The sequence below is a fragment of the Serinus canaria genome, chromosome 5 (genome assembly GCF_022539315.1).
Source record: "Serinus canaria isolate serCan28SL12 chromosome 5, serCan2020, whole genome shotgun sequence".
Lineage (NCBI taxonomy): Eukaryota > Metazoa > Chordata > Aves > Passeriformes > Fringillidae > Serinus > Serinus canaria.
In genome coordinates, this window is record NC_066319.1 from 32061093 (window position 1) to 32085470 (window position 24378).

General features: G+C 38.8%; 1 protein-coding gene across 6 annotated transcripts in view; it reads left to right on the forward strand.

The window, feature by feature from the left end:
• MEIS2 (Meis homeobox 2) overlaps positions 1-24378 on the forward strand; it is a 173703-nt gene that overhangs the window by 40947 nt on the left and 108378 nt on the right. For all 6 annotated transcript variants that reach the window (XM_050975619.1, XM_050975616.1, XM_050975618.1 and 3 more), the window contains one exon: positions 12336-12481. In XM_050975619.1, the coding sequence (XP_050831576.1) occupies positions 12336-12481 (146 nt within the window). The remainder of the gene's footprint in view (positions 1-12335; positions 12482-24378) is intronic.

A 24378-nucleotide genomic window follows, 5' to 3' on the forward strand; every position in this document is an offset into this window, starting at 1 on the left:
TAAGATGTCCTTGTACATCTATTTTGATCACAAGTATTATGTCCAAGAACCTGCCTTCTAACAGAGTATTTCAGGATGTTCCCTTTATGATACGCATTTAGAAATGAAGAATTAGCAAAAAGACAATAGGCATGCTCAGACTTGAAAAAATGTAAATGAGTGCAGGAGTGTGGTGGCATGTTTGTATTTAAAAGTAGTAATATTTAATACTCACTTATGTAAGAGCCACCACCAATATTAAGTATTACTTTCAAAGCAGTTTTCATTGAAAGCTGTGTGCTTTGCTTATTTGAGCAGTTTAAAAAAATGTTTTCCTTAAAATTTAATGAAGGTAACTTTCTGAGCCAATAACAGAAAAAGGGAATAGAATGTCTTCTGTTAGATAATTCTATCAGCTATCTCAATTCTTATGTGCAGTATAATATGTTAAGTTTTAAAACCTGACATAGTAAAACACAGGTAAGAATAGCTTAACTATAAAATTGCAAGCAGGGGGTTAATGTCTTTGAGGCAAATCTTAATTGCCGAGATCCTATTTGGTGGGATTTTGTTTTGTTTTGAGGGGTTTTTTTTGTTTTGGTTTGGTTTTTTTGGGGTTTTTTGGACTTTTTTTTTCTTTTTTTTTCCTCTTTTTAGTACCAAGTCCTTTCATTGTCATAATTTCACTGAGTTTTTAGGAGGAGAGGGAGAAGGAGAGAGAGATGGAGAGACTGTGTGAAGTTTTTTCTAATGCATAATGTATTTAAACACTGTACCTTCTGGATTGAGGCCACTAACCAGCTCGAAAATGAGTCCTGTTTCCTCCTTACAGACTTGCAGTAAGGAGTCAGAGATGACCATGTCTACAGTCATTCCTAGCTGGTGTCAGAACATGACAATTCTGTTGTTCTGGGTCAGTGGTGAATAACTCACTCAAATGGTGCAAAGTCAGCCAGTTCTTAATTTTTTATCTCCTCAAGAGTGCATTCAGTGACTTTATCACTGAGAAGAATGACTCCCCTGCCTAGTGTGATCAAGATCTGGAAATTTGTTGCATCAGCACATTTAGCCTGGACTGCTACTTGATTGGTGGGGCTTATATTTGATCTTATGGCAGGCAGGTCAGCTCGCTGACTGGCTAGGTGAGCCTAGGTCCAGAGGGAAACTCCATTTTACCCATCTGAACCTGAAGGAAGGGAAGTTTCATAACTTGCCAGGCTTTTCATTTGGGGTCCCTACAGGTAGGCAACACTAACTCCTTTGAAGTAGAAAGTGGGGTGATGTAAGCTCTCTGGATCCCAGCTTGTGAGGCTCTTCCTTAAAAAGAGCTCAGGGACAGAAATCATTTCTTGGAAGACTTTGTAGGCACTTCGTATTTGTGTTTTGTAATATTTTCTGCAACAGTGGAAGACCTGAACTGAAATTACAGGTTATGAGCAAAAAGGCAATGCATCAGGTGTCACAGTGGGTGTCTGTGCTTTTTAGTTTTGTACTGTAATTTTTTTAAAAAATAGAGTTACAACAACTTAGTACCCTGTGGTTTTGGTGGTCTTATACTTCCTTATTTTCTGAATCCACTTCATTGAAACTTTTGTCAAAAGCTTTTCCCCCTGTTTCTATGGATTTATGTGTATGTCAATACTTTCAATCACTTAAAGCAGCCCAGAGCATCTTATGGAACAGTTTGGCTGCAGAGAGAGGTGACCGTGGCTATTCCTTCTTTTTTGCTTTTTTTAAAATCATATTATCCTGAAAAAAATCAGAAAAATTATGCAATGGAAAAAAAAATTGCTTGTCTGCCTTTCTGATATCATAAAGATATCTGTCAGGGACTAACTATGAGCTTTACCTCCCTTATGCTTGCTCTTTTTGTCCATCTACTGAACTTCAAAGGAAAGAGACATTTCAGGCCTTTCCAGTAACCACTTTTAAGCATCCAATAGGCCCAGCACGAAAGTTGTAGATGGTTTACAGTTTATGTTTACGAGGCTTCTTGGAGGAAAAGACTTCTGAAAAACAGTACCCCCAAAAATAAATCCAGGCAGGTCCAAAGCACACAGTTGTCATCTGGAGAATGATTCACCAGTGGGAGCAAGACTTGACTGAGTCCTTCGTTTTGAGCGCCAAGTAGCACATCACTCATAAAGAGTATTAGTTGTGTTTCCAAATACAAACCACCCTACATTTAAAGTACAGGCTTTAAGTTAAACCTACAAGAGCAGACTGTCAGTGTTGCCACGTAACCCTTCGCATTCTGGCGTTTTCCAGACTGCCAGCCAAATGAACACTTTAGGAGGAGGTGCATATATATGTCCGCAGCACCCAGCGGGTTAATCCACCCTACTGTGCATAGGTCTTGGAGCTCTTATGGTATGTAAGACTTGCCAAGTCTGCAGTTATTTTCTACTTTTAAATTTCTTTATGAACTATGCATTCACAGCAAGCATCTCTTCTTACCCTGTTCAAGAGTTTGTGAATGCATATCAAGACAGTACTTTCATTTGTTGTATGTAAAACACACATTTGTATACATTTTATCATCAGAAAAAATTTTGTGGTTCATTTTGAGTCCTTTCTATTAAAACATCTTTTTTTTTTTAAGCACTTAGCCGTCCTCCATTTTTTTTAATACATCTTAAAATAGACAAATGTGTATTTTGGACTTGTGGCCTAACAAGTGTCCTTTTTAGTAATTGAAGCTTTTAACTTAGTATCTCTCAGGAATAACTGTCTGTTACATTTCCAATTTTTTTTTTTTTTTAATGATGAAAAAATATTATTCATGTGTACCCATATGTAATATTTCAGTGAGTGCTTTTTTTATAACTGAGCAGCCCTGAGAAAAGAGGTTTCTAATGTGGGCAGTACATGGACTCTTGTTGTGCTAGTGGGCATCATTTTAGGGGCTGTCTCCTGAACAAGCACTTGTGACAAACAGCATAGGGTCTAAGGGGAAGACATTAAAGACATGCAAGGCATTAAAATATCTCGCAGTTTATAACTAATTTTAACAGCTCTAAGGAAAATTGAGATGCTATGATTGCTATTTTCCTTTAAAAAAACCAGTCATTTTTACTCTTAAAGAAACTACATTACTGATTTAATGAAGAATGGTGCAGGATGTTAGTCATCATCTACTTTTAAGTTCTCACATTCTGCTATATATAAACAACTGCAAAATAGTAAAGGTTAAATATTGATGAAGTAAAACTGAACTTAATTACTTCAGCTGCAGGTAGAATTTTAATTGAACTTAGCTATTTTGCCCACATTTGATATTATTCTAATGATAAAAGTAACAGCATAATAAATTTAAAAAGCTACTTAGAACAAAATATAGCTCTTTAATGTATACTTTTATACAGTTGATTGAGAAAATGAAAAACATTATTTAAAAACTAAAACTAAAAAGAACTAAAAAAGGAAAATAGTCTCTTAAAGGAGATGTGCTTTCAGCAAAAGAAAAATATTTTTTTTTGTCTCCTGATTTCTTTAATGACTTGTTATTGTTGCCTCAGCTGTAGTCAGTCTGCAGCTGGTATTCTTAACAGAATTACTATGAGAATGCCAAAAATACTTCTCTAAAAATATATTTTAAAAAGATTTAAAAAGAATGCCATTAAAACTGCAGCACAAGGACACTTTGTGTGACAGTGTTTAGTAGGATGAAAAATTTAAACAGAATAACAGCTATTTACATTCACACTGCAAAGTAATTACTGAAGCATATAGAATTCTTAAACCTATTTTAATAATGCTTTCCTTCAGCCTAGATACCAAAAACTGGGAGTACACTTACCAGCTTGTACTGAGTGGGGAGGGTGGGAATTGAAGTTAAAACCATGTAGAAAAACGTCTATTGAACACTTTCCTGGTGAGGTACAATGTAAGTTTCACTTTTAAATAGAAGAACATCATAAATCAGCATAAGCCACATGTTTTAATGAGTGTATCTCCTCTGGAATTGTGCAGTGCTTGCAATTCTCTGTGACCAAGACATGGATCTGGTCTTAGACTTCTTACTCAGGCAAAACTGCCACTGACATTAATGATAATTTTGCTTGAATAGAACAAAGTGCTTGATGGGAGTCGTGCCAGCATGAGGGGTGCGAGATTAGGATAAACGTGCAAAAAAAGTACAACTTCAAATGGCTGTACCTTTGACTTCTACAGCTAGCATTTCCTCCAACTACAAGGATCTTAATTATAACATTTTCTGGTTCAAAGATTAACATTTAGCATTCTGGGAAAGACTTTCTGGACTTTAGTAACCTGATCAGCACGGTCTCCTTTTGGTCTCTGCCTCTTTCTAGTTCTTTGTATTGCAGGGGAGATGATAGTATCTGGCACATTCCTCGGATGTCTTGAAGATAGCAGCCTTCTGTGTTTGGGGCTGAAAGATTGTGAACTCTGTGTTAGCAGAAATGCCACACAGGGGAGGTGAATAGAACATTAAAAAAGCTTTAGCTTTAGGTACTGCAGCGCAAGCAGAGTTGAATTTGAGAGCTGGGACTTAAGTGGACATTTGTCCCTGCTTTCTTCCTTAATAAAATCTGAGTGTTAACTGTGGGTAAGGGCATTTGAGAGATCACTAAAAATGAATCATTGAGTGCCCAGAAGAGCTTTATTATGATATACTATGGAGAACTTTAGAATATATCTAGCACTTTTTAAGTGGATATCAGATACATGTAGGAGTTACTATTGTGGAAGCGAATTATTTTGTCCTCTGCTGCAGAAGCAAAACAATTTGCCAAATTAAAATGTCAAAATAAAACTCATCAAAAACTAGATCTGTGTGGTCCTTTCTGGCACTGTGCTCCCATCCAATTTTCTTTTGCCCCATGAAAAGCTATTGAGCAAAAAAATCACAAGCCCTAACCAGCAACGTTTGTTGTGTTTGTGTATGTGTAGTCCATTTTGAAAAAGCCTGACACAAAACTAGATCTGGGGAAAAAAAATCTCAGTGCAGAAATCCTGACTGGCCAAATCGATTTTTAAAAAATGACCAAATTTTAAAAATCCCCAGACTGATGTCTGGTTCCAGTACTGAGTTCTTGTAGGAAGAGGCAAGAGAGCTTGCTTAGTTCAGTCTGTCTGCCCCAGAAGCAATTAGGAGGAATTATTCTGCTCCCGAAGTTCTGCATAAGTGTTGCCACTGCCCAGTTAACCAGTGTGAAAATACCATGGAAAATAAATTATTAAACTATACCGTTATTACTAACTTGCCAGTTCCAGAGAAACAAATGCAGCCACATTTACATATGTGTCCATCTGTCTGTTTTTACACTTTATGTCTTCAACCAGTGGGTGAAATTGTTTTAATCCAAGCTGCAGTCTGATTTTTTTTTTTTTTTAATTTGCTTGTTCCCCCTGCTGATATTTTTCTCTGTGTGTATGTTATTTGTAGATGGACATGCATATTCTTGACAGTAGCTAGTTCTTAATTGCCCCTTTAAGTAACCTAATCTATCTGGCCATGGTAGTTTTAACTGGAGTATGCAGCAGAGTTCTCCATGGATAATTTTCGTTAGTTAGCAGATTGTTACCATCTCAATGTTGCTGAAATCCCTAATCTCAGGTCAGCGTGAAGCTGCAGTGGTTACAATCCTGTTGCCTGATGCAGTGTGAATGGAAGTGCTTTCTGTCAGAAACATGTGGTCTCTTCAGTGGAGAGCCTGCGTAAATCCTGTGTAAATAGAGGGAGGCTAACAAAGGATGAGCCCCTGCAGCTCAGAGCATTTGGAGCCATTTGGAGGCTGAATTTGCTAAATGCTGCTTATACCGCCTGAAAAGTTGAAGAGAAAGGAGCATAAAATCCCTTCTTTTTTCTCTTTCTGCTCCTACCCTGGGGGGAGGGTGTTAAGGGCCAGGGAAGCCTGAGGTAAGCCTATGAAGACTGTTTTTTCAGTGCTCTTTTGAGTGTGAAAAAGGTGGCATGGGTCACTGTCCCCTCTTTAATGTCGGAAAACCCACACAGTTAGTAAATGTTGCATGTAAACTAAAGCATTTCATCCCTTCTCCTGCACTCCGCGGCAGTGGGCCATGAACTAGTCACTTGAAAATCGCAGAAAAATTTCACTTCAACATGTCTGGACAGTTTAGCACAGCAGGAACGTAAGAGAGATCAGTAATTAGCAGGTTGCTTTACTGTTGTTCCTCTTGTCTGCGTTGGAACACTTTTTTCACCTGATGAGAAAAAATGTTGGATTGCAATGAACGAACCATGAACCTCCTGGCTGTATAAATGAGCTTAGCAGTCTAACTGTGGTTTATTAATTTTCTCTTATATAAGCTACAAAAATACATTTTTGAAATTTGACAGAATTTCTAAGATTTCTCAATTCACTTTACAAATAAACATGAAATCTAAACACAGACAATTAAGGACACAAAAAAGCCAGTCTTTTTTCTTATTTTTGAACAGAAAAATAATAAAAATGTGAATCTAAACAGTTCTGAAAATAATTTTGAAATACTTAAATCACTGATTTTATAGCATGCATGGCTATAATAAGAGCTGAAATGTCATTCCTACTTTGAATAAATAATAAAACATTTGCAAATTCCTTTTTACAAATAAGATATGTTAGTGACTCAAGACAGGTGCCTATCCAGAAACAGAAAATAAACAGTTTTCATTCTGTCTCTTGTAAATACACTTTATATACAAGGTACTATGCAAGTCCTTAAGACTTTAACACATATTGCCAGATGGCAATAGGGACTTGCTCCTGAATGACAAACTAGGCTAAGTTGTAATTAGATTACAACTAAGTTGTAATTAGAATAGCTTTGTATGTGGGGTCTGATAGCATCTTAAGTTTTCTTCCTATTTGAATTTGCAATAATTATTAATTCATACATGTGTGAAATTCATACATGTCATCTTTACATTATCAGCCCAGTGGAATTGCTGGGTTTTATTCTGGAAAGCAAAAGAACAGCAAGAGAGAAGGCCAGGTCTTTGTCTCCTTCCTGCTTCTAGAAGAGCAAGAGAACAGCAGGACAACATCTTCTGTAGGAAGAGATAGTAGTGGTGTACGTCTGAAGTTTTCTCCTGTTCTCTCTAGTGCACCAGTGTCCAACCTTTCTTTCTGTCCAAGATGCTCTCTGAAACATAGAACAGGGAACCATGAAACACCAGGGCAGAGAATGCACTGGTCTGATTACAGCAGCTCACTTGAGGACACTCAGCTCCAGGGAGAAGTGACCATGCAGGTCAGCACAGGCTCAGTGTGCTTTTAAGGCCCCTGAACTGCTTCTGATAGCTCCTTTCCTCCTGGAGTAATTTAGCAAAACCAGCACAGGTACTGGCAGAGCAGTGCCAATGATGGCACAGCTCTAAGCTGGGCTGCCCACCTGAACTGTTTGTGATTTTCAAAGTCCCATACTTGCCAGAAATAACCTATCTTTATTTAGTTTCCCTGGGCAAGAAATGCAGGAGATAAGCATGGATTCTGTGGTGTGAGGAGACTTAAGTCAACTTCCTGGAACAGGGATCATTAAGAGGAAGAGAAAGAAAAAAAAAATCCATAGCCAGGACTTCATTCAAAGATCTGTGATCTACTGGAGCTGCAAGGCTAAAACCCTGATAATTTTAACAGGATGGAATGAAGATAAGAATTCTCCTGAAGGGTCTTTGATTCTGGAGCTGACCTTCCCTCTTTGTTGGTCTTCCCTTAAGTACAGACTATCTTATCTTTAAAAACATCTTTGGACACTTCTCTCCAGCTTTTTGGCAGTGATAATTACATAAATTTTTAAGATTTTTCTCTGGTAGTGATATGGATTGTATTACTAAGCTGAATGTCCTTATTAATAATGGTTTACAGTATTTATGTGTCTAGATTATAAGTACAAACAAATAATTGCAAGTTGTGAATATAAGCTGCTTGCAGATTTTCTTCTTTGCTTTGCATTTATATCTACATATCTACATATTCCACTCCATCAAAATATTACTCTGGAATATTAGAGTAGTTTACTTAAGATCAGCATAGTGCACTGCAGTTTTCCTTTACAGAATCCTTTAACTTGCTTTTCGTATTGCATCCACTATTTTTAGAAAAATGGCAAAGTGTCTTGTCTTCCCCCGAGTTTAGATACTCCTGCTGTTCTCTCTTTTCCTTTAGTGTGACAAACCTTAAAGCTGTAAGGGACCTCTGATGATGAAGAAACTCAAACACTGAGTTCTGAAATGTACTTTTCCAGAAATCACTTTTTTAACTGCTCAACTTGCTATGATGGTAACAGAAACTATTTCTAGAATTTGAATCTGGACTGTTACCAGGCTTCTCTGCTTCGGCCTGACTGGGTCATCCTTTCCAGTTATCGTCTTGATAGATTGTGAATTTGTTATTCATCCTGATCACAAGTGGTAAAAGGACAAGATGGGCAACTTCTAAGCTTCATCTGTTGCTGGGTTTTTACTCTGTGAAGAACACAAAGATTAGGGTTGAGGTAATACCGATAGTGTGGGAGACTAACAAAGAAAAATTCATTGATACAATAAGGTTGGACAGACTTTACATAGGACTGTCTCTGTTTCTCAAAGAGTCCTTGGCAATGCCAACACTGGGCTTTGCAAGTTTATCTGTCCAAGGACATCAGCTTGCAGCAAACTGGAATTGTGGTGCAATGGAAACCCTGCTATGACTGCTTGTTTGATATTTTTTAAAGAGGTAATCTCCTTTGCATTCAATGCAAAGGAATTCAGCTTGTGGAAGGAAACCCTCAGCACACACTAAGAGTGCCTGAACACAGAGCCAGTGTGGAAGCCCAACTTCCCACTGTGAAAAGAAGTCTTGCATCTTCAGCGTCCTCAACAAACTCTTCCCCTCGAAGAGAAGGTCTTTAAGGAGCCCCAGGTGGGTCCCTTCTCAAGGTTTCTTGTAAACTCTTTCCATCTTTTATAGGGGTTATTGAGACTGTTACACAGCACTGCTATGCTCTTAAACAAACTGGGTAAAATGCCTAAATCTCTACTGGCTCAAATCATGCCTAGTCATTGACACCTCCACAAAGAGAGTGTCACTTAAAAATTCTCCACCTTCCTGCAACACCGATAGGGTTTTGCAATCATGTGTACTCTTTGCACAAGAATAAATGAGTGAACAGTATGGGAAGCAGGAGAAAATCCTTAATTTTTTTGGTTCTGTGTGAAAGAGAGAGACAGTGGACCAAAATCCAAACCCTAATTTCTTCTCTAGAAAATTGGGGTAACTGTGCTTGTATAATTGCCATTTCCATAGAATTTTGGATTTGGCTCTACTCCTTTTACAAATTACCATCTAAGCCATGATATGAATGGTTCATATAAGCAGAATCTCTTGTAATGACAATTTAAATTATTTAAATTTTGATTCCTTCATACAGTAGTGAAAAATATAGTTAGTCCAGTCTGCCATAAAGTGACTTTCATATCTGTTCATTTTATTTTGCTTTTGATATTTTACTTTTCTCCATTTAAAGTAACTGGCATTTATTTGGATAAAGAAAGCTAGGACCAGAAGTAAATAATTTCATCCTGGAAAAGACAGTTATGGGCTTTTTCTATGATTTCTTCTCACTAGAAGCAGCATCCACTAAACTGAGTGGTTGTAGTCCTATTAAAGATATGACATTACAGATTAACAGGCCTGTCGTGCACCAGGAGGAACAAATCTTGCTGTATTTTTCTTCTGATATCATTTGGAGTTACAGTATTTGAATTTTCTTTTGTGAGGTTATGGAACAGATTAGGGAAGCACCGACTCTTATGATTTCAACTGCTGATTAGGATGGGAAGACAATGAGAGCTTTAGTTGAACTTTTCTTTCTTGGGCTGCTATTAGCTTTTTCAAACCAGGGTATTAATAACCTCATCAAAAAGTCCAAACACTGATATAGCGTGTGGGAAACTCCTGCTGAGGATGCTCACAAATAGGAGAGTATATGCAGACAGACAGGAATTTGTCCATAGAGAGAGTGAACTGGTGTTTCTGTGGTTTGAAAGGATGGTGCAGGGCAGAAGTTTTACAGCTCCACACATCCTGTGCATACACACATTACTTTTACATAAAGAGACAAAGATATCTTTATCCGCACGACAGATAGACAAACAGACTGACTGACTTCAAACTTGCACTTTCAGTAGAGATTTTTTCCCCCCATCTCCGGGTACTGCTTTTCAAAATTGCCTGAGGCTACAGTACAGCACCTCAGATCCCCAAGGCCCATTGCCTGGCTCCTAATAGCCACTCTCCATCTGTGTCACATGAACAGCTGATGAGATAGCTCCAGTGTCTGTATTTTGGAGAGCATATCCACCCAGGTTAAAATGCTGGGGTTGCCAAGGAGCAGTCAGAAGCCATTAGTGTTTGTGAGAATTTGCCTTGCAGCAGTTCCTTGGCATAGTGGAAAGTGTGTGTGCGTGTGTGTGCGCGCGCACACGTGTCTGTGAGAGAGGGGTAGGGTGGAATACATGGGGGGGGAAGAAAGCAGCAGAAAGGAGTGCTTTCTAAATAACTGATATACTACAAAAGCAAACAGTTGGTTACAGTGTTCAGAGCTTCCATAATCTCCTCAACTACTTTACTGGGATTTGACTCTCCTTTCCCTGTCGTTAATAGAAGAAAAAAAAAAAGGCACGAGAAACAGAGCAGCGACTTCAGGGTCTTGCTCTGGTGTTTGGGCAGATGGAAAGGAGCTGCTCTGCCTTGGGGCAGGGTGGTTGTAATGAAGTGGCCTGTCAGTCTGTAAATAGTGAGGGTCATCTCTTCCATGTGATGGAGGGTATCACATTGCAGTGAAAATGGAAATGTCAATAAAATTAATCTGCCAGCTCTTTGCTGTGGCTTTTTCTGTCTCTCCAGTCCAAAAGGGTCGGTTTTTCAGAGGGGACACCGTACAAGAAGGGTGATCTGGCATGGGAGGGAAGATGGAGCTGAAATGCAAGTTTTGAAGCAAATGGACTGTATGTAGCAGCAATGTATTTCGTTTAGTAGGACTACGGATCTAGACGAGGCTGTAGGAATTAGCTCATGAATCTATAGCATTCCTCAGGAAGCTATGGAGCGTCTAGCTCAGGCTACATTGAGCACAGAGTTTATTGTTTTAGGCTTTCTTGGACAAGGTTTTTACTTAGCATGGGATTTATGGCATTTACTGCTAATGAATGTCTATTCTTAAATTACAAAAACCACCGTCTCAGCACAATTCCCAGATGTCCTTCCAGGACCTCGGCTTCTTAAACACCAGCAGGGAGCATAAACTCTCCACTTCTCTGTTTTCCTCTTTCGTGTGGCTCCGGGCTAATGATGTGTAAGGAAAACACAGCAATCTATAAAGTCTCAGTGCTGTCCCAGTATTCTTCATTTATTTTGCATTTGATTATGCCACAAGTCGGATCTTGTTTCTTTCCTTTTTTTAAAGTTATTAGTTCAAATATTAATGTAGGAATATGGCATATATTGCTGCTCTTGATTGATGCCTTCCCAAAAACAGGAAGACGTGCTCGTATGAATTTTAAGAAAGTAGGGGTCCTGCAATGCCTTGCCAGAAGAGTTTTTCAGATACATAATTTAGATGCCCTCCAGGCAGGCTTTCAAGGCATTTTTGCTGGAGGGCAAGAAAAAATAACTATGACTGTTAAAAGTAAATGATTTTTGCTAATGCACAATTAATGCCAGGGAAAAGCACAGAAGAGAAGGATGTTGATGGAAAGTTCTGATTAAGTGAGAGCTCTACCTTGATGTGCATCTTTTTATTTTAATGATAATAACCACTGATGCAGAGATGTAGAAGTTTTCATGTCATGCAAATGCAGTATGCAGGGTCACACTAGGTGTACGTGTTTGTGAGTGCGTGTGTGTGTGTGCTGGGAGGTGATGGTTACTGGGAGGGGCTCATCTGACAGTCTGTTATGTGCACTGAACGGTGACATGGTTACTGCCACCTCTGCAGAGGGCCTCGGATATATAGACTACAGAACATTTAACTTGATTACTTATACGTACATATTCAGAATGGTTGTAGGGATGCATTTACGGTAAATGGGTTTTCTTGTGGCAGGTTTTCCCACATTGAATCCCATAATTGAAAAAGAGCTACTGCACTATGTCAAGCGCACAATTATAATTGAATTAATGATATATGCATGTGTGAAACACAAAATTAGTATTTGGAGAGACACGGTTTTCTAATTTTTACATATTTGCATCGGCATTCTTATATAATGAGAAGCAGTATGTGCCTGATCTAACAAATAAAAACCCCCCAAACTGTGGTAGTGTCTTGGCAATTAATAATATTTTTTGGCTTCTGTATTTGGTTCATTAAACGTCTCCTCCTTCCTGTTCTTCTCTTTGTTGTAGGTGATGGTTTAGACAACAGTGTAGCCTCACCTGGTACAGGAGATGACGATGACCCAGACAAGGACAAAAAGCGTCAGAAGAAAAGAGGCATTTTCCCCAAAGTAGCAACAAATATCATGAGAGCGTGGCTTTTCCAGCATCTCACAGTAAGTGGTGACCAAAACCAAAATAAATTTCTATTCATGTGCCTAATAGGTTTTATTCATCATTATTAGAAATCAATTATCCCCGTAATTTTTTGCCCATTATTAGGTCTCAGGATTTGTTGCTTTTTTTTTAAATTAGGGTTTTTTTTCCTTAGGTCTTGGAATCATGACAAATCTCAAAGAAATCTATCTATCTATCTATCTATCTATCTATCTATCTATCTATCTATCTATCTATCTATCTATCTCTATATATGCATATATGTAAAAACACATCCTATAGAAAGAAAAAAAGAGAGAGTACGATGCCTTAGCATGGAACACCACCTATATACGAAGTAACCATTTTTGGCTTTGAATTATTCAAAATCTTCCTACAGACAGCAAAAGGGGGATTCTTACTTTAACATATATAAAGCTCTGACTTCTGGATTCTTTATTGCTGGCCTCTGTTTACACAAACTTTGTATGTATGTGGTGAAACAGAGAGCCCTGGACTGTGTGCATGTGCTGACATACACTGTGGATGTTAGACAAGTCAAAGCAGCAGCTTGCAACCTTGTCATTGTTACTTTTTTGTGAGGAAATAAAGAAGGCTTACAGATTCCCTAATTTTTCAGTTGTGTGACAGAGAGAATAAGCGCCTCTTTTTGCTTCTCTTCAAGTCCACAAATATTAAAACCTGGCCATATTCACATTCGGGGCGAAAGAGATTAAATATGTGAAATAGCAATGCTTTCCTTGGGCTTTTATTTGTCTGCTTGTGACTGGTTTTGTGTTGGTGTTCTGTTGACTATTATAGCTTCACTTAGGCATCAAAACACAATTCCACAGGAAACCTAGTAAGCCTAGTTTGCTTCATGTGGGAAATGATGGAGACTAGTAAAATTATCAATTATCTTCTTTCTTGCACTTCGAAATTGTTTCTTACTTGATAAGGCTTGAAATGCTAACTGTTATTAACTGCCTCTTCTTCTACCAAAGTTTTATAAATTTCCAGGGTTTTATAAATTTCCTGCTGTTGGTTGCAGTGTAATGATTCCGGGCCCCGATTTATTTATGATAGAGACTATCGAACTGCTCTGCCAGCAGCACAGCTAAAGGGGGGAGCCATAGATTCACATTTCTAAACCATCATTTTGATGTAAGGACATTAGTAGCAAACTAAGGTGCATTGATCTGGCCTGTGGGGTCAGGATTAGCTGGAATAGCCAGTGTCTCTGCTGGAGTAGTGGTTATTCCTGCCTCTCAGCTATGGCCATTTCAAAGGTCAGGTGCCCTGTACCCACTTGGCTCAGAGGAATTAGACAGAACATGAGTCTCTGGGCTGATTACTTAACCAAAGACAAAATAATGAGTCCTAAGCAAATACTGACTAATTGAAAGGGCTGTAAATCCATTACATATTGGTCAGGGATAATCAGGAGTATTTAATCACTTTTATCTATTCAGGAGCACTGAAGCTGCAACAGCAAAGCCCTGAACCTTGCCATGTGCTTATTATTCTCATCATTATCAAAATTACTTCACAGCTGTTCTTTGCTACATCACCTCAGCTGGAGATTTACTAACCTGTAAAATGTTTTTAATTTGGAAGTCGAGTGAGTGCGAGTGGAGGGTTTTTCTTTCAGCTGTAGAGTATCTTTAGATGAGTAGTACAGGGAGACAGCAAAAAACAGGGCCACAAATAAACAAGTTTGGTTTGTAGACACCTCCATGTTAACTCCATTTCCTCCCATGAAATTTGTGATATCTTTTTTTTTTCCTTCCTGCCTTTGTTTCTTATGTGCTCCTTGAAAGCATTTGACACTTGCTTATTAAACAGTCAACTGCCTCTTGCTTCTCTTGAGGAAAGTCCTTCTGGCTTTTTGAAATCCCTTTTCCTTGTTTCTATCCTCTCTCTCCTGACCCTCTCCATCCTGCATGAATTAAGGAAATTTGCCCTCACTGGTGAGGATGGCCTCAAAAAAATCAGATTAAATGAACACAAAAAAGCCCCAAACCTTTTACCATCCAGGCTTTAATGAGTTTGCAGGTGTTGAAAGATTTACTGCGCTGTAATTCTCAGACCTGCAAACTGATAATGGAGACCCCTGACCAGTGCAATGTAAATTCAGAAAGATTCTTGCCATAAACACATGCAGGGAAGGAAGAAAACTCCTTTCTTTTAAAGATCTCACACTTTTCTCAAATTAGCTTGTCCATTCAAAATGTTACCCTGGCTGAGCCAGAACGGGGGAATCTGTGATGTACAATTTTATTGTTTCAAGTAAATATCTTTACAATGACAGTCCATGATTCAATGTACATTCCTTCATTACTACTCTAACCTTATTTCAAATTGGTTTGTTCCTCTTTTGTGCTGTATGACCCGTTCTTGTATTACAATAATCCCCTGATGTACCCTTTTTTCTTTCTCTCTCTCTCTCTTTTCTTTTTTTTTTTAAGAAACTAATTGAATTATCTCATTATTTTAATTTGTTAAGCAAATGTATTTTATGTCTCAGGATGTGTTCTTAAAGAAGGAGCTGCTTAGGCTTTGCCCCCTGAATGGGCCATTGGTACATTTTGACATTCATGCATTCATTAAGGAGAGGAACATAAAAGAGCTCTGGTTGTATTTTTTTTTTCAAACACCCAACCAGCATGGAGCAACTTTTCCATAAGCCACAGGGGTCTCTCTACATATGTTCTCAACTGCAAGCCATTGTCACCTATTCTGAATACCTCAAAAGGACAAATAAAAAACTAAAGGCCAACTGTAGCAATTGTTAGCTGTTAGTCTCAATATGACAAAAATCATTAACCTCTGATTTCCCTGGAAGGAGAGGCAGTGGCAGTCCATCTCTTCTGGCATGGATTAAATGCAGAAGTCCTTTAGACTGTCAAATTCCACGAGAGTAACTCAGATCTGACTAATTGTATTTACTTATGATTTTAAATAAAATGCTATGTTTTTCCTTTATTCAATCAGTTTGCAAACTCCTAAGGCAGCCAGTTTTAAAAATTGAATGGCCTAAGTGGCTTTTTTGAAGAGACAGGCACTTGAACTCTGATGTAGAATGAATGTGTCTGACAGGCTGTGTCTTTCAAAACTATTTCTAACCCCCATCACAGCTTCCATTTTGTAGTAACTTTACTTATATTTGAAATAGGATACACATGCATGTTTTTATTGTTGGAAATCAAATGCAAAGAGCAGGAGCTTCTGTCGTGTTCTTGCTCAGTTACTGAGCTCTGTCTTACATTTGGAATTACAACATAACCAGAAGATAAAAGGTCTGAGGATGAATTGGTTGGAAATGTGTATGCTTTTTCTGGATAATATCCAGTGTTTAGGAAAGTAGAGGAAATCCTAGTCTGGTAGTATAATCTTTTCAATAGTACATAAAGATTACAACATCAGAAAGGTAAACCTGACATTAAGACTGTTTTTAGTTGAGTTGAAAGGTGGTTAAAGAAAAGAAACAGCAAGAAATCTGACCCAAGCTGAGAGTTTATTCATAGCTTTGGAAGACTCCTTTTCCTCTATGCTAAGGAGTTCTTAGTACACTCAATTAGCCTCTCAGCCATCACTGCTTTCCTCCCTCAAGTGTTCCCCTATTTGCCCTGCAAAGAACATATTTGATCACCAAGTGAAAACAGGAAGTGCTCAAATGTATAGATACATCCAGCTTACATCAGGGCTGGAATTAGGATTTCTTACCAGCAACTATAGAGCCAGTGCCCCTCCTCCCACGCCCTTTTGAAGGATGGAGGACCTTTAAAATATATATACATAATCAGAAGAGAGGAAAGTTATAAAGGAAGTAATTATACCACTCTATGGGCTTGTACCTCTGGTAGTTCATCCATTTCTGCAGCAGTGTGCCAAAGACTACATTTTTTGCTACATTCAACATTTTTTCACCTTTTTTTACCAGGCTGGTAGAACAGAGTCTCATTTATGCTTTGACACTTACCTGGAGGGATGCCCTTTGTTAAAATTCTATTTTGGTTGGTTTTTTTGTTACAGTCTTTAAGAAGACATGTATCATAACCTGTAGTACCAGATTTACTGGTACTTGCCTTACAGATTTAATGGTAGCTTGCAAACTAAGGCTTTCTTAATGAAAATGCCTAATTCCCATTTGATGATATTTGGGATGTCTCCCCTAAAGCCAGAGGAGTTGAGCTGTTTTTTCTGCTTTTTTTTGCTAGCTGAAGTTCTGTCTTCTAACTTTGAACAATGTCATTTTAGCCTGATTTCCACAATCTTCTGGCTGACGATCTTGCTCTTTACACAGTCTATTCTAGAATATATCTTGGTTTTATCTGTTTCATTGTCAGGCTAGAGTTCTCCTGGAAGGTGACAAAATGAATCAGCCACAGCTTTTGTACTTACCTGAATTAATTTGCTTAACTTGTCATATTCATGTGTCCAGGTTGGATAATATGAATAGTCTCACTGAAACAGATTTTTTTTTCTGTACTTATGTGGGTATATCTGAGAATAAAATGTGTATCTATCATATTTTGATTAATGGCTTATCAAGCCTATTATACAGGGCAGCTATTTTATTTATTCATTAGATTTGATTCTAGAGATGAATGTCATCAACCAAAGCCAATCTTGGAGCAAGTGTCCAAGGAAGTTGAATCCAACCCACCTTCATAAATATCTCCTTCCATACTTTATTTTAGTAACAATGCCTTAAAGAAAGGTTACAGACATAGCTGGCTATTGCACTCCACACTGAACAGCTTACTTTCACATCAAACTGCAGAAGAACAGCTTTACTCAGAGATGTGATCTGGGAGAAGCATTCTGCACATGGATGTTTTTGCCCTGCTGTAAAATACCAAAACCAAAGCCAAAAATACAGCAGACCTCTGTCCAGTTAAAATGGCAGGAAGAAGGCTGGGAGACTCCAGATAATATGGGAATGTGCAGTCGTTCTAGTGAATTCTAGTGTGTGTGTTGGAGCGCTCTGTAACATGCTCTACCCTCCGAGGGTACACACAGGAGATGGACAATGTCCTCTGACTCCCCTGTAAAACTACCTGCACCAGTGTTTGCCTGGCTGCCATTTCCACCTCAGGGCACCACGGGGTCAGAGAGCTGGAGGAGCCCAAGCTACAGTTTTATTCCAGGTCTGCTTTTAGGCTGTGTGCTGTTTTCAGCAAGGTAATAATAAGTTGCCTGCTGGTGTAGAGCAGACCTCTTTGTACAAACACCGCCCTGTTGGAAACATGTCCTACAAAATAATACTGTGCTCATTTTTCAGCTGGAAAAACTTTAGTGAGGAGAGGTTAAATGACTTCACCCCCCAGTGCTAAAGAAAAATCAGTGCCTGAATGCTAAACTCCCATGACTTGCGGTCTTGCAGTCCTCAGGACAACAGAGTTGTGCCTCTCTGTACCCCAGAATTGCTCTGGTGTCTCCTCAGAAGGGCTGGTGGTGGCCATTATCATTTCTAGTTATTGCTGCTGGTAGCACAGCCCTGCCTAATGTCATCAGCATCCCCCTCCTGTCCTGCCTGCCTGCCCTAGCGAGTCACCAGCCTGGGCAGAACAAACCCGGAAATCTTTCTCAAAATTACACTTCTGATCCCAGGCTGAAAGGTTTTATCCTCTGAGTGCTCCTAGTCCTCGGCCATGAAAGCATCCTGAAGAATTAGTAAGAGACCAAACATTCACATACCTTTTAAACACCACAATCTTAAAAGAAAAGAGCTGAAATGGGATGGGGGTGGGGCTTTGTTTGTTTTAAAAATGGAATCTGAGATTAGATCTGACATTTCTACATCCACCCCCTACAGAAGAGGGAACCCAGGGTCATGGGGTGTGTGGGCCTCAAAAGCTAGCTTTGTCTGGGAGTGGTTAATCTAATCATTGTTACATAGACATCTGTTATTTCTTCTGAAAAATTGATGCTTTTGTGACACAATGATCCATCTATTTAGTACAACAGCCTGAGTAATTAAATTAAAAAAAGAATATTTTTGCGGGAGCATGTATTATAAAACTGCCATACCTCCTTGTACCAGTGAAAAGGCTGAGGAGAGGGAGTGGAAGATGAAGAGGGGCAGAGGGAGAAGAGTGCTTTAAGTCTCGCATTGTTTTCTGCTGGCTGGAGGAAAACATCTGTGAATTGTTTGAACTGAACCTTAGCAGGGACTGTCTGAATCTGTGTCATCTCTGTTTAATTTCAGGAAATGATGTCACAGCGCATTAAATAACAATGCTGCATGATTTATTTTTACTTGTACATGCTGTCCTAAGCATTTCAGTTACACGGCAGTGTTTTCAATTAAGTGCAAGCTTTCGGTTTTAAAAAATATACTCGGTAATGCTCTTTTGGGGGGGCACGGGGTATGGGGAGGCTGGGTTTTTTAGGGGGTCACCAAGGTTCAGGGCTGTCGGAGGGCTCTGGGCCCATTTGTCATGTGCTTATTTGTAGTTGGGACTGGATGTCAGCTCTCTCGTCACCCATGGCAACCTCCAGGACCGTGGGTTTGTTACAAAGCCTGTCTGGGGGAGAAAAAAACCTAAATATTCCGAACCGATCCGTCAAAAGACCTATTAGATAGTTATAGCCAGCCCTATGTACTGTAGCTTTTGCCTCGATCAAACTTTCTGCACTCCCCCTTCTTCTGTAGAAGAATAGAGGACATAAGTCAATTCTGTCTGCCATCTGTCGCCTCTCTCCCTGCTCCTCAAATTAAAGAGACAGTCCAAAATTTAAATAATCGGATACAATCACAGGAAGCCGGCCTGGAAATTATTACATGTGCAATTGGTTGAGGGTTTTCTTTACTTCTCATTTTATTTTGAAGAGGGGATCTTTATTGTGCTTCTTTGGAGATCAAAATATGTTGTGTGTTTCAGCTTCAAAAATAGCATGCTGAGAAATACTGGATTTGCAGTGTCACTGGGTTGTTTTCTAATAGGATTGCAAGTTATATATAGGGTGAAATTCACACACACACATACACACCCTCCCAACCCCCAAAGAATCCCCAAATTGCAAATCCTGCAAGGGACAAGTAAATGAATCACACCACCCTTCCCCTCCAGCTCTCCTATCCCTTTCATTGCCTTTCTGTCCCCAAATCCATGGCAGGCTGACGGGCTGCAGCAAAATCTTTTCTGGTGCAACTAGGACAATTTAAGCTGTTGACTCTACCTAATGGTCCTCTTCTAGGCCTGCTATAAGAGTTTTTCACAGTACCCTGTCTGATATTAGCTAGTTTAGGATATGCTTTACCTTTTCCCCTCCTTGTTTTTATCTTTGTACCAGCCTGCCTGGTTTTGCCTCCTCCTCATCAACAGGCAACACAATGTGTCAGGGCTGCAGCAAGGTGAATTTCATTCATGTGACATATGAGGTCAGCCGATGCCAAATCGTCAGATAACGTGGCTAGATGTTACTTCCCAGTTTAATATTTTACCTGCCATTTTCAAACAGGGGATTCCTGAGAACAGCAAAAAACATGTGCATGGTTTTCACTGAGGTTTGATTAAAAAACCTCGACTGAGCAAGCTGAATGTGGCCTAGCAAAAGATAGGATCAGCCACTGTTTTTCTCTGGTTGTTATTGTCAGATTACAAAGCTTTGCAGAGTCAGTATAGGAAGGAAAAGAAAAAAGAAAAGAACAGAAAAGAAAAAAAGAAAGAAAGAAAGAAAAGAAAAGAAAAAAAAGAAAAGAAGAAAAGAAAAGAAAGAAAGAAACGAAAAGAAAGAAAAGAAAAGAAAATAACAGAAATACACAAGAAAAGACAAGAAAAGAAGAGAAACAGGAACACCAAAGTCCAATTAATGAATTCCTTAAAGCAATTGAAACAAGGAACTGATAGTGACAAGAATTTGTTTATATACAGTTGTGGCTGCAAGGCTCACAAGGCAAAAGGTGGTTTAACTAAAGCATATGTGAATGTAAAGTGTTTAAACATTTTTGACTCCAAAAGCATTGCTCTAATAAATGTTGTGAACTGCAGCTTTTGGAGATCAAGATCACAGTCAATTAGAGGAGAGAAGTCTTTGGAATATCTTCAGGGTCCACTATGTTTTCTGTTGTCATCAGAAAACTCATAGTTCCTCCCTTTCTCTGTAGTGTGAGGACATGATTATACGCAGATACAAAAAATATTTTTAGGGAAAATACAATTGCTGTTGTTTGTGCAGTGATACTACCTCACAGCTTTGCCTCAGGATATGTTTAAAACTTTCTTTTCAAGATCCATGAGCAGGACAATGAGTTTCAAGGCAGTAAAATTAGAGTTATGTTGGGAAAAAAACCAAACCAAAACAAAAGAACGGTTCTGCCAACAGTTCCACAGCTGCAAAGAAATGGATATGTCAATTCTTATTGCTGCCTAATGAAGAGAGTAGTTTGTGGCAGACAATATTACTTCCATTGTTGTGGAGTTTGTTTTGAGTTATGATACCTAGAATACCATGCATTACATATTGTAGAGTTGATTGGCAGCACTTGTTTGTAATATCTAAAGCAATCATTGACAACTCTAAAGACTTACAGTTATCTCTAAGCATAATGGCAATACAGTTTTCATGCTTTTACATTTGTTACTTTTTATTTTTAACTGCTATCCCCAAATCTGCCAAAACTAATTTTGGTTGTTTTGTCTGATACTGGGTGATAGGCCATAAAGAGTTTTTTAAATCTTGGTTTTACCTTTTTATGATGACATTTCAAAACTATGTATTTTGTTTGTAGCAGTTGACTACTTATGTCCATAAAATGTTTAACATCTCATGACATACTCTTACAACCTCAGGATAATAATTCTGAGTAGCTCAGTAAACAGCAGAAAATATTATGGTTTAATGTTCAAAAAATATCTGCATACATCAATTCTTTTTAGTGCTGTAGAAATTTGGCTGTCATCAGGATCAAGCTCTTATTTGATAATTTCAAAATGGGAACTTGATATTCTGAAGTGGATATACTGTGGAAATACTATCTGACTAAATCAGATAGCAATGGGAAAGTTCCTGTTTGCTTTCTTAACATGTGCTAAATATGTGAAATGAGTAGATTTTTGTAAGATCATGGCCTAGTCTAGATTACTTTAAGATGGTTATGTCAATTAAAAAAACTTCAAAGATTATGTAAGTTCCATTGTTAGTTGATATACTGTATACCTAAATGGGTTGTTATAAAAGCAGCTATTTTTCCTCCCAGGTAAGTAAAAAAATTAGGGTTTGAGTCTTTGTGTTCAAATATTTGCAGATAATTCACAAATTAGTGACTAACAGTGTGTATCTCTCAGTCCTCTTCCTCCTACTCCTCCCTAATTCCAGTGGAACTCTGATCCCTTTGAAAAAGCCAGAAAAGATGTAGTGAAATCATAATGGGAGACAGGCAGAAAAACACTTAGTAAGTGTTAAATGCTCTAGCCACTTTATCTGTGAATTACCCTTAATAACTCTTTCAGTGATTCCCTATTTTGTGATAGAAAGACAAATGTCTTGAGTGCTCACCTGTTTGTCACATTCTCTTGTGACCCAGCTTTCACTCCTGTCCCCAGGACGGTGTAGCACAAGGGAGCTCTGGTAGACCTGTGGAGTTTTCACTTCTCTTTCTAGCTGTGACCACAGTGACAGGACACTGTGCCTTAGTTTCCCTGTTTAAACAGTATGGCATAATGATTGTGGCTGCTTTTTGAAGTGCTTTTCATGTTTACAGGTGAAAAACCCTGTGTAAGGCCTGTGTCTTTTACTTTGCAACAGCTGAATTACAGAAAATTACACTTCAGTTGCAGTTTTGTCCTGCCGATGAAAGAGCATGACAGTCATGCTATGCTTGTACACATACCTGAACTTCTGTGAACTGAAAGTTCGGGAGAGTTTTTTCTCTTTATGAAGCAGCATTTAATATAAATTAAGAGTGTTATATTTTTGCTGGTCTGTATGATTTCTGCAAGCTACTGCAGTGCAAGTGTCTTGGTCTTGTGTTAATTTTGTCAGGTCTTTTCCTGATGTGGTGATTACTGCATGTAAATGCTATCAAATATCTTTCCCATAGAGCACCAAGAGAAAGAACTTTGGGTGTCAACTGCTGGCCAAGAGGCAACAGTGAGAGTAAAGGGAGTGTAATGGCATTAACCAATGCATCTTTGTACTCCAAGAACTTGCTAGTGGATATTCCCCTCCTCAACATTCTGGGAGTCTCCTGATGTGAAGTTGGACTTTGCCAGCTTTCCAGCCAGTCCTGATCTTTTCTGCTGCCTCTTTTGACTCAGCCAGGTGTTTCCCACCTGTGCATCCCACTCGTGCTTGAATGAAGAAACCAGAAACAGGAGGGTGACAGAGCAAAGAGTAAGGGGCTGAAGGGGTCTTGTGGAGTCCCCATTTCATATTGGCAAGGTCCCTGCCTGCTGAGGACCATATGCAGATAGCTGACAGCTCTTGGGATAGTTCACAAAGGGCTGTTCAGGGTTATGGAGTGTGAGCAGGGAGAAAGATCCTATGTGTGATAACAACTGGAATAAGGAACGTAATGAGGTCAGAAAAGTGGTGTGTGTATATTTGAGGGAGTCGGCAAAGGAGTGCTGCATAGGAATAGTGGCACATATTAATTGCAAAGAAAGTTGGCTAATTTGAGGGATCAGTTCAAAATCTTAATGTTTAAAGAGTGCTTAATTTCAACTGTAAAGGGATATTCTTACTTTCTCTTTCAAATATAAAGTAGGAAATGAAACAGAAACACGTGTTAATTATTGTGAACAAAAAAAAATAGAGGGAAAATAATTTTATTCACTTTTCTTTTCCATCTTCTTTATTCATTTGGTGGAGTAATCCAAGAGTGGTGTTACTTGGTCTTGTCTGTTTTCAATTCAATTTCTTCCAGTTACACAGGAACATTTTACTGAATGATCTAACATCGCTTAGGAAAGTGAGGTGCTTCTTGAGTTGGTAGGAACTTCTCTGGGGATGGTGGGATGAACTGCAGAGTTTTAGGATAACCCTAAGGATTCCACATTGTTTCATATAGTATGCCCATTTACACCTCAATTTTAAGCAGCCTACAACCTATGAATGTGTTGTATGGTGGCCATAAACAGCCAAGCAAATGCTTCTCAGACCAAAAACCCCACTACTTTGTGCATATCTAACCAAAACATTTGTAGACAATTTACTACTATAATTAATCTTAGCTGTCCTGGCTTTTATGAACTTACATCCCACAATGCTCTTGGAGGCAACCAACCTTCTGGAAAAAGGGGCTCTTGCCATTTTCTCTCCCTTTCCCAAAAATTGTCCATTTAGAAAGCAATAATGCTTTCATAGGAACCAGTGCAAAACAATATGCACTGCAGGAGAATAAAATGTCTACAAATGAACAGAACTGTGGTGGTTTTTTAGAATGGGTACAAATAAACATAACTGTAGAGCTGTGATACTATCATGAGTTTGGCTCCTGGGGTCTGAATCCTGTGCAAAGCCCCAGCTGAAAAGATAAAATATTGCAGTTCCCTATTCAGCAGTGCTCTAACATCCTCTACTGCATCCCAAACAATCTCTGCAGCAAGCTTCTTTCTGAGACGGAAAACTCTTTAATACAAGGCCTGGGGACTCATGAGCTTTCTACTCAGTACCCTTTAGGCTCACTCCATGAAAAAGTATCTTGCCTAAAAGAGGCCAAATATCACACAACAGAGCTGGTGGGAAATTCAAACTGTTCTAAGCAAAGAAGTCAATAGAGCTGCTGTAGTGAAAGGTAATGTTCAGACCGAGATCACCGTGTTATGATCTCATGCTGAACATCAGGACTGGTTGGTGTGGTTTTTTTTTTTTGAGGATTATGAAACTAGCCTGAGGCCAGTCTGGTGAGAGTCTGAGAAAGATACAGAGGAGAGCCTGGACTATCAGGACCCTTATTCCCCAAAAA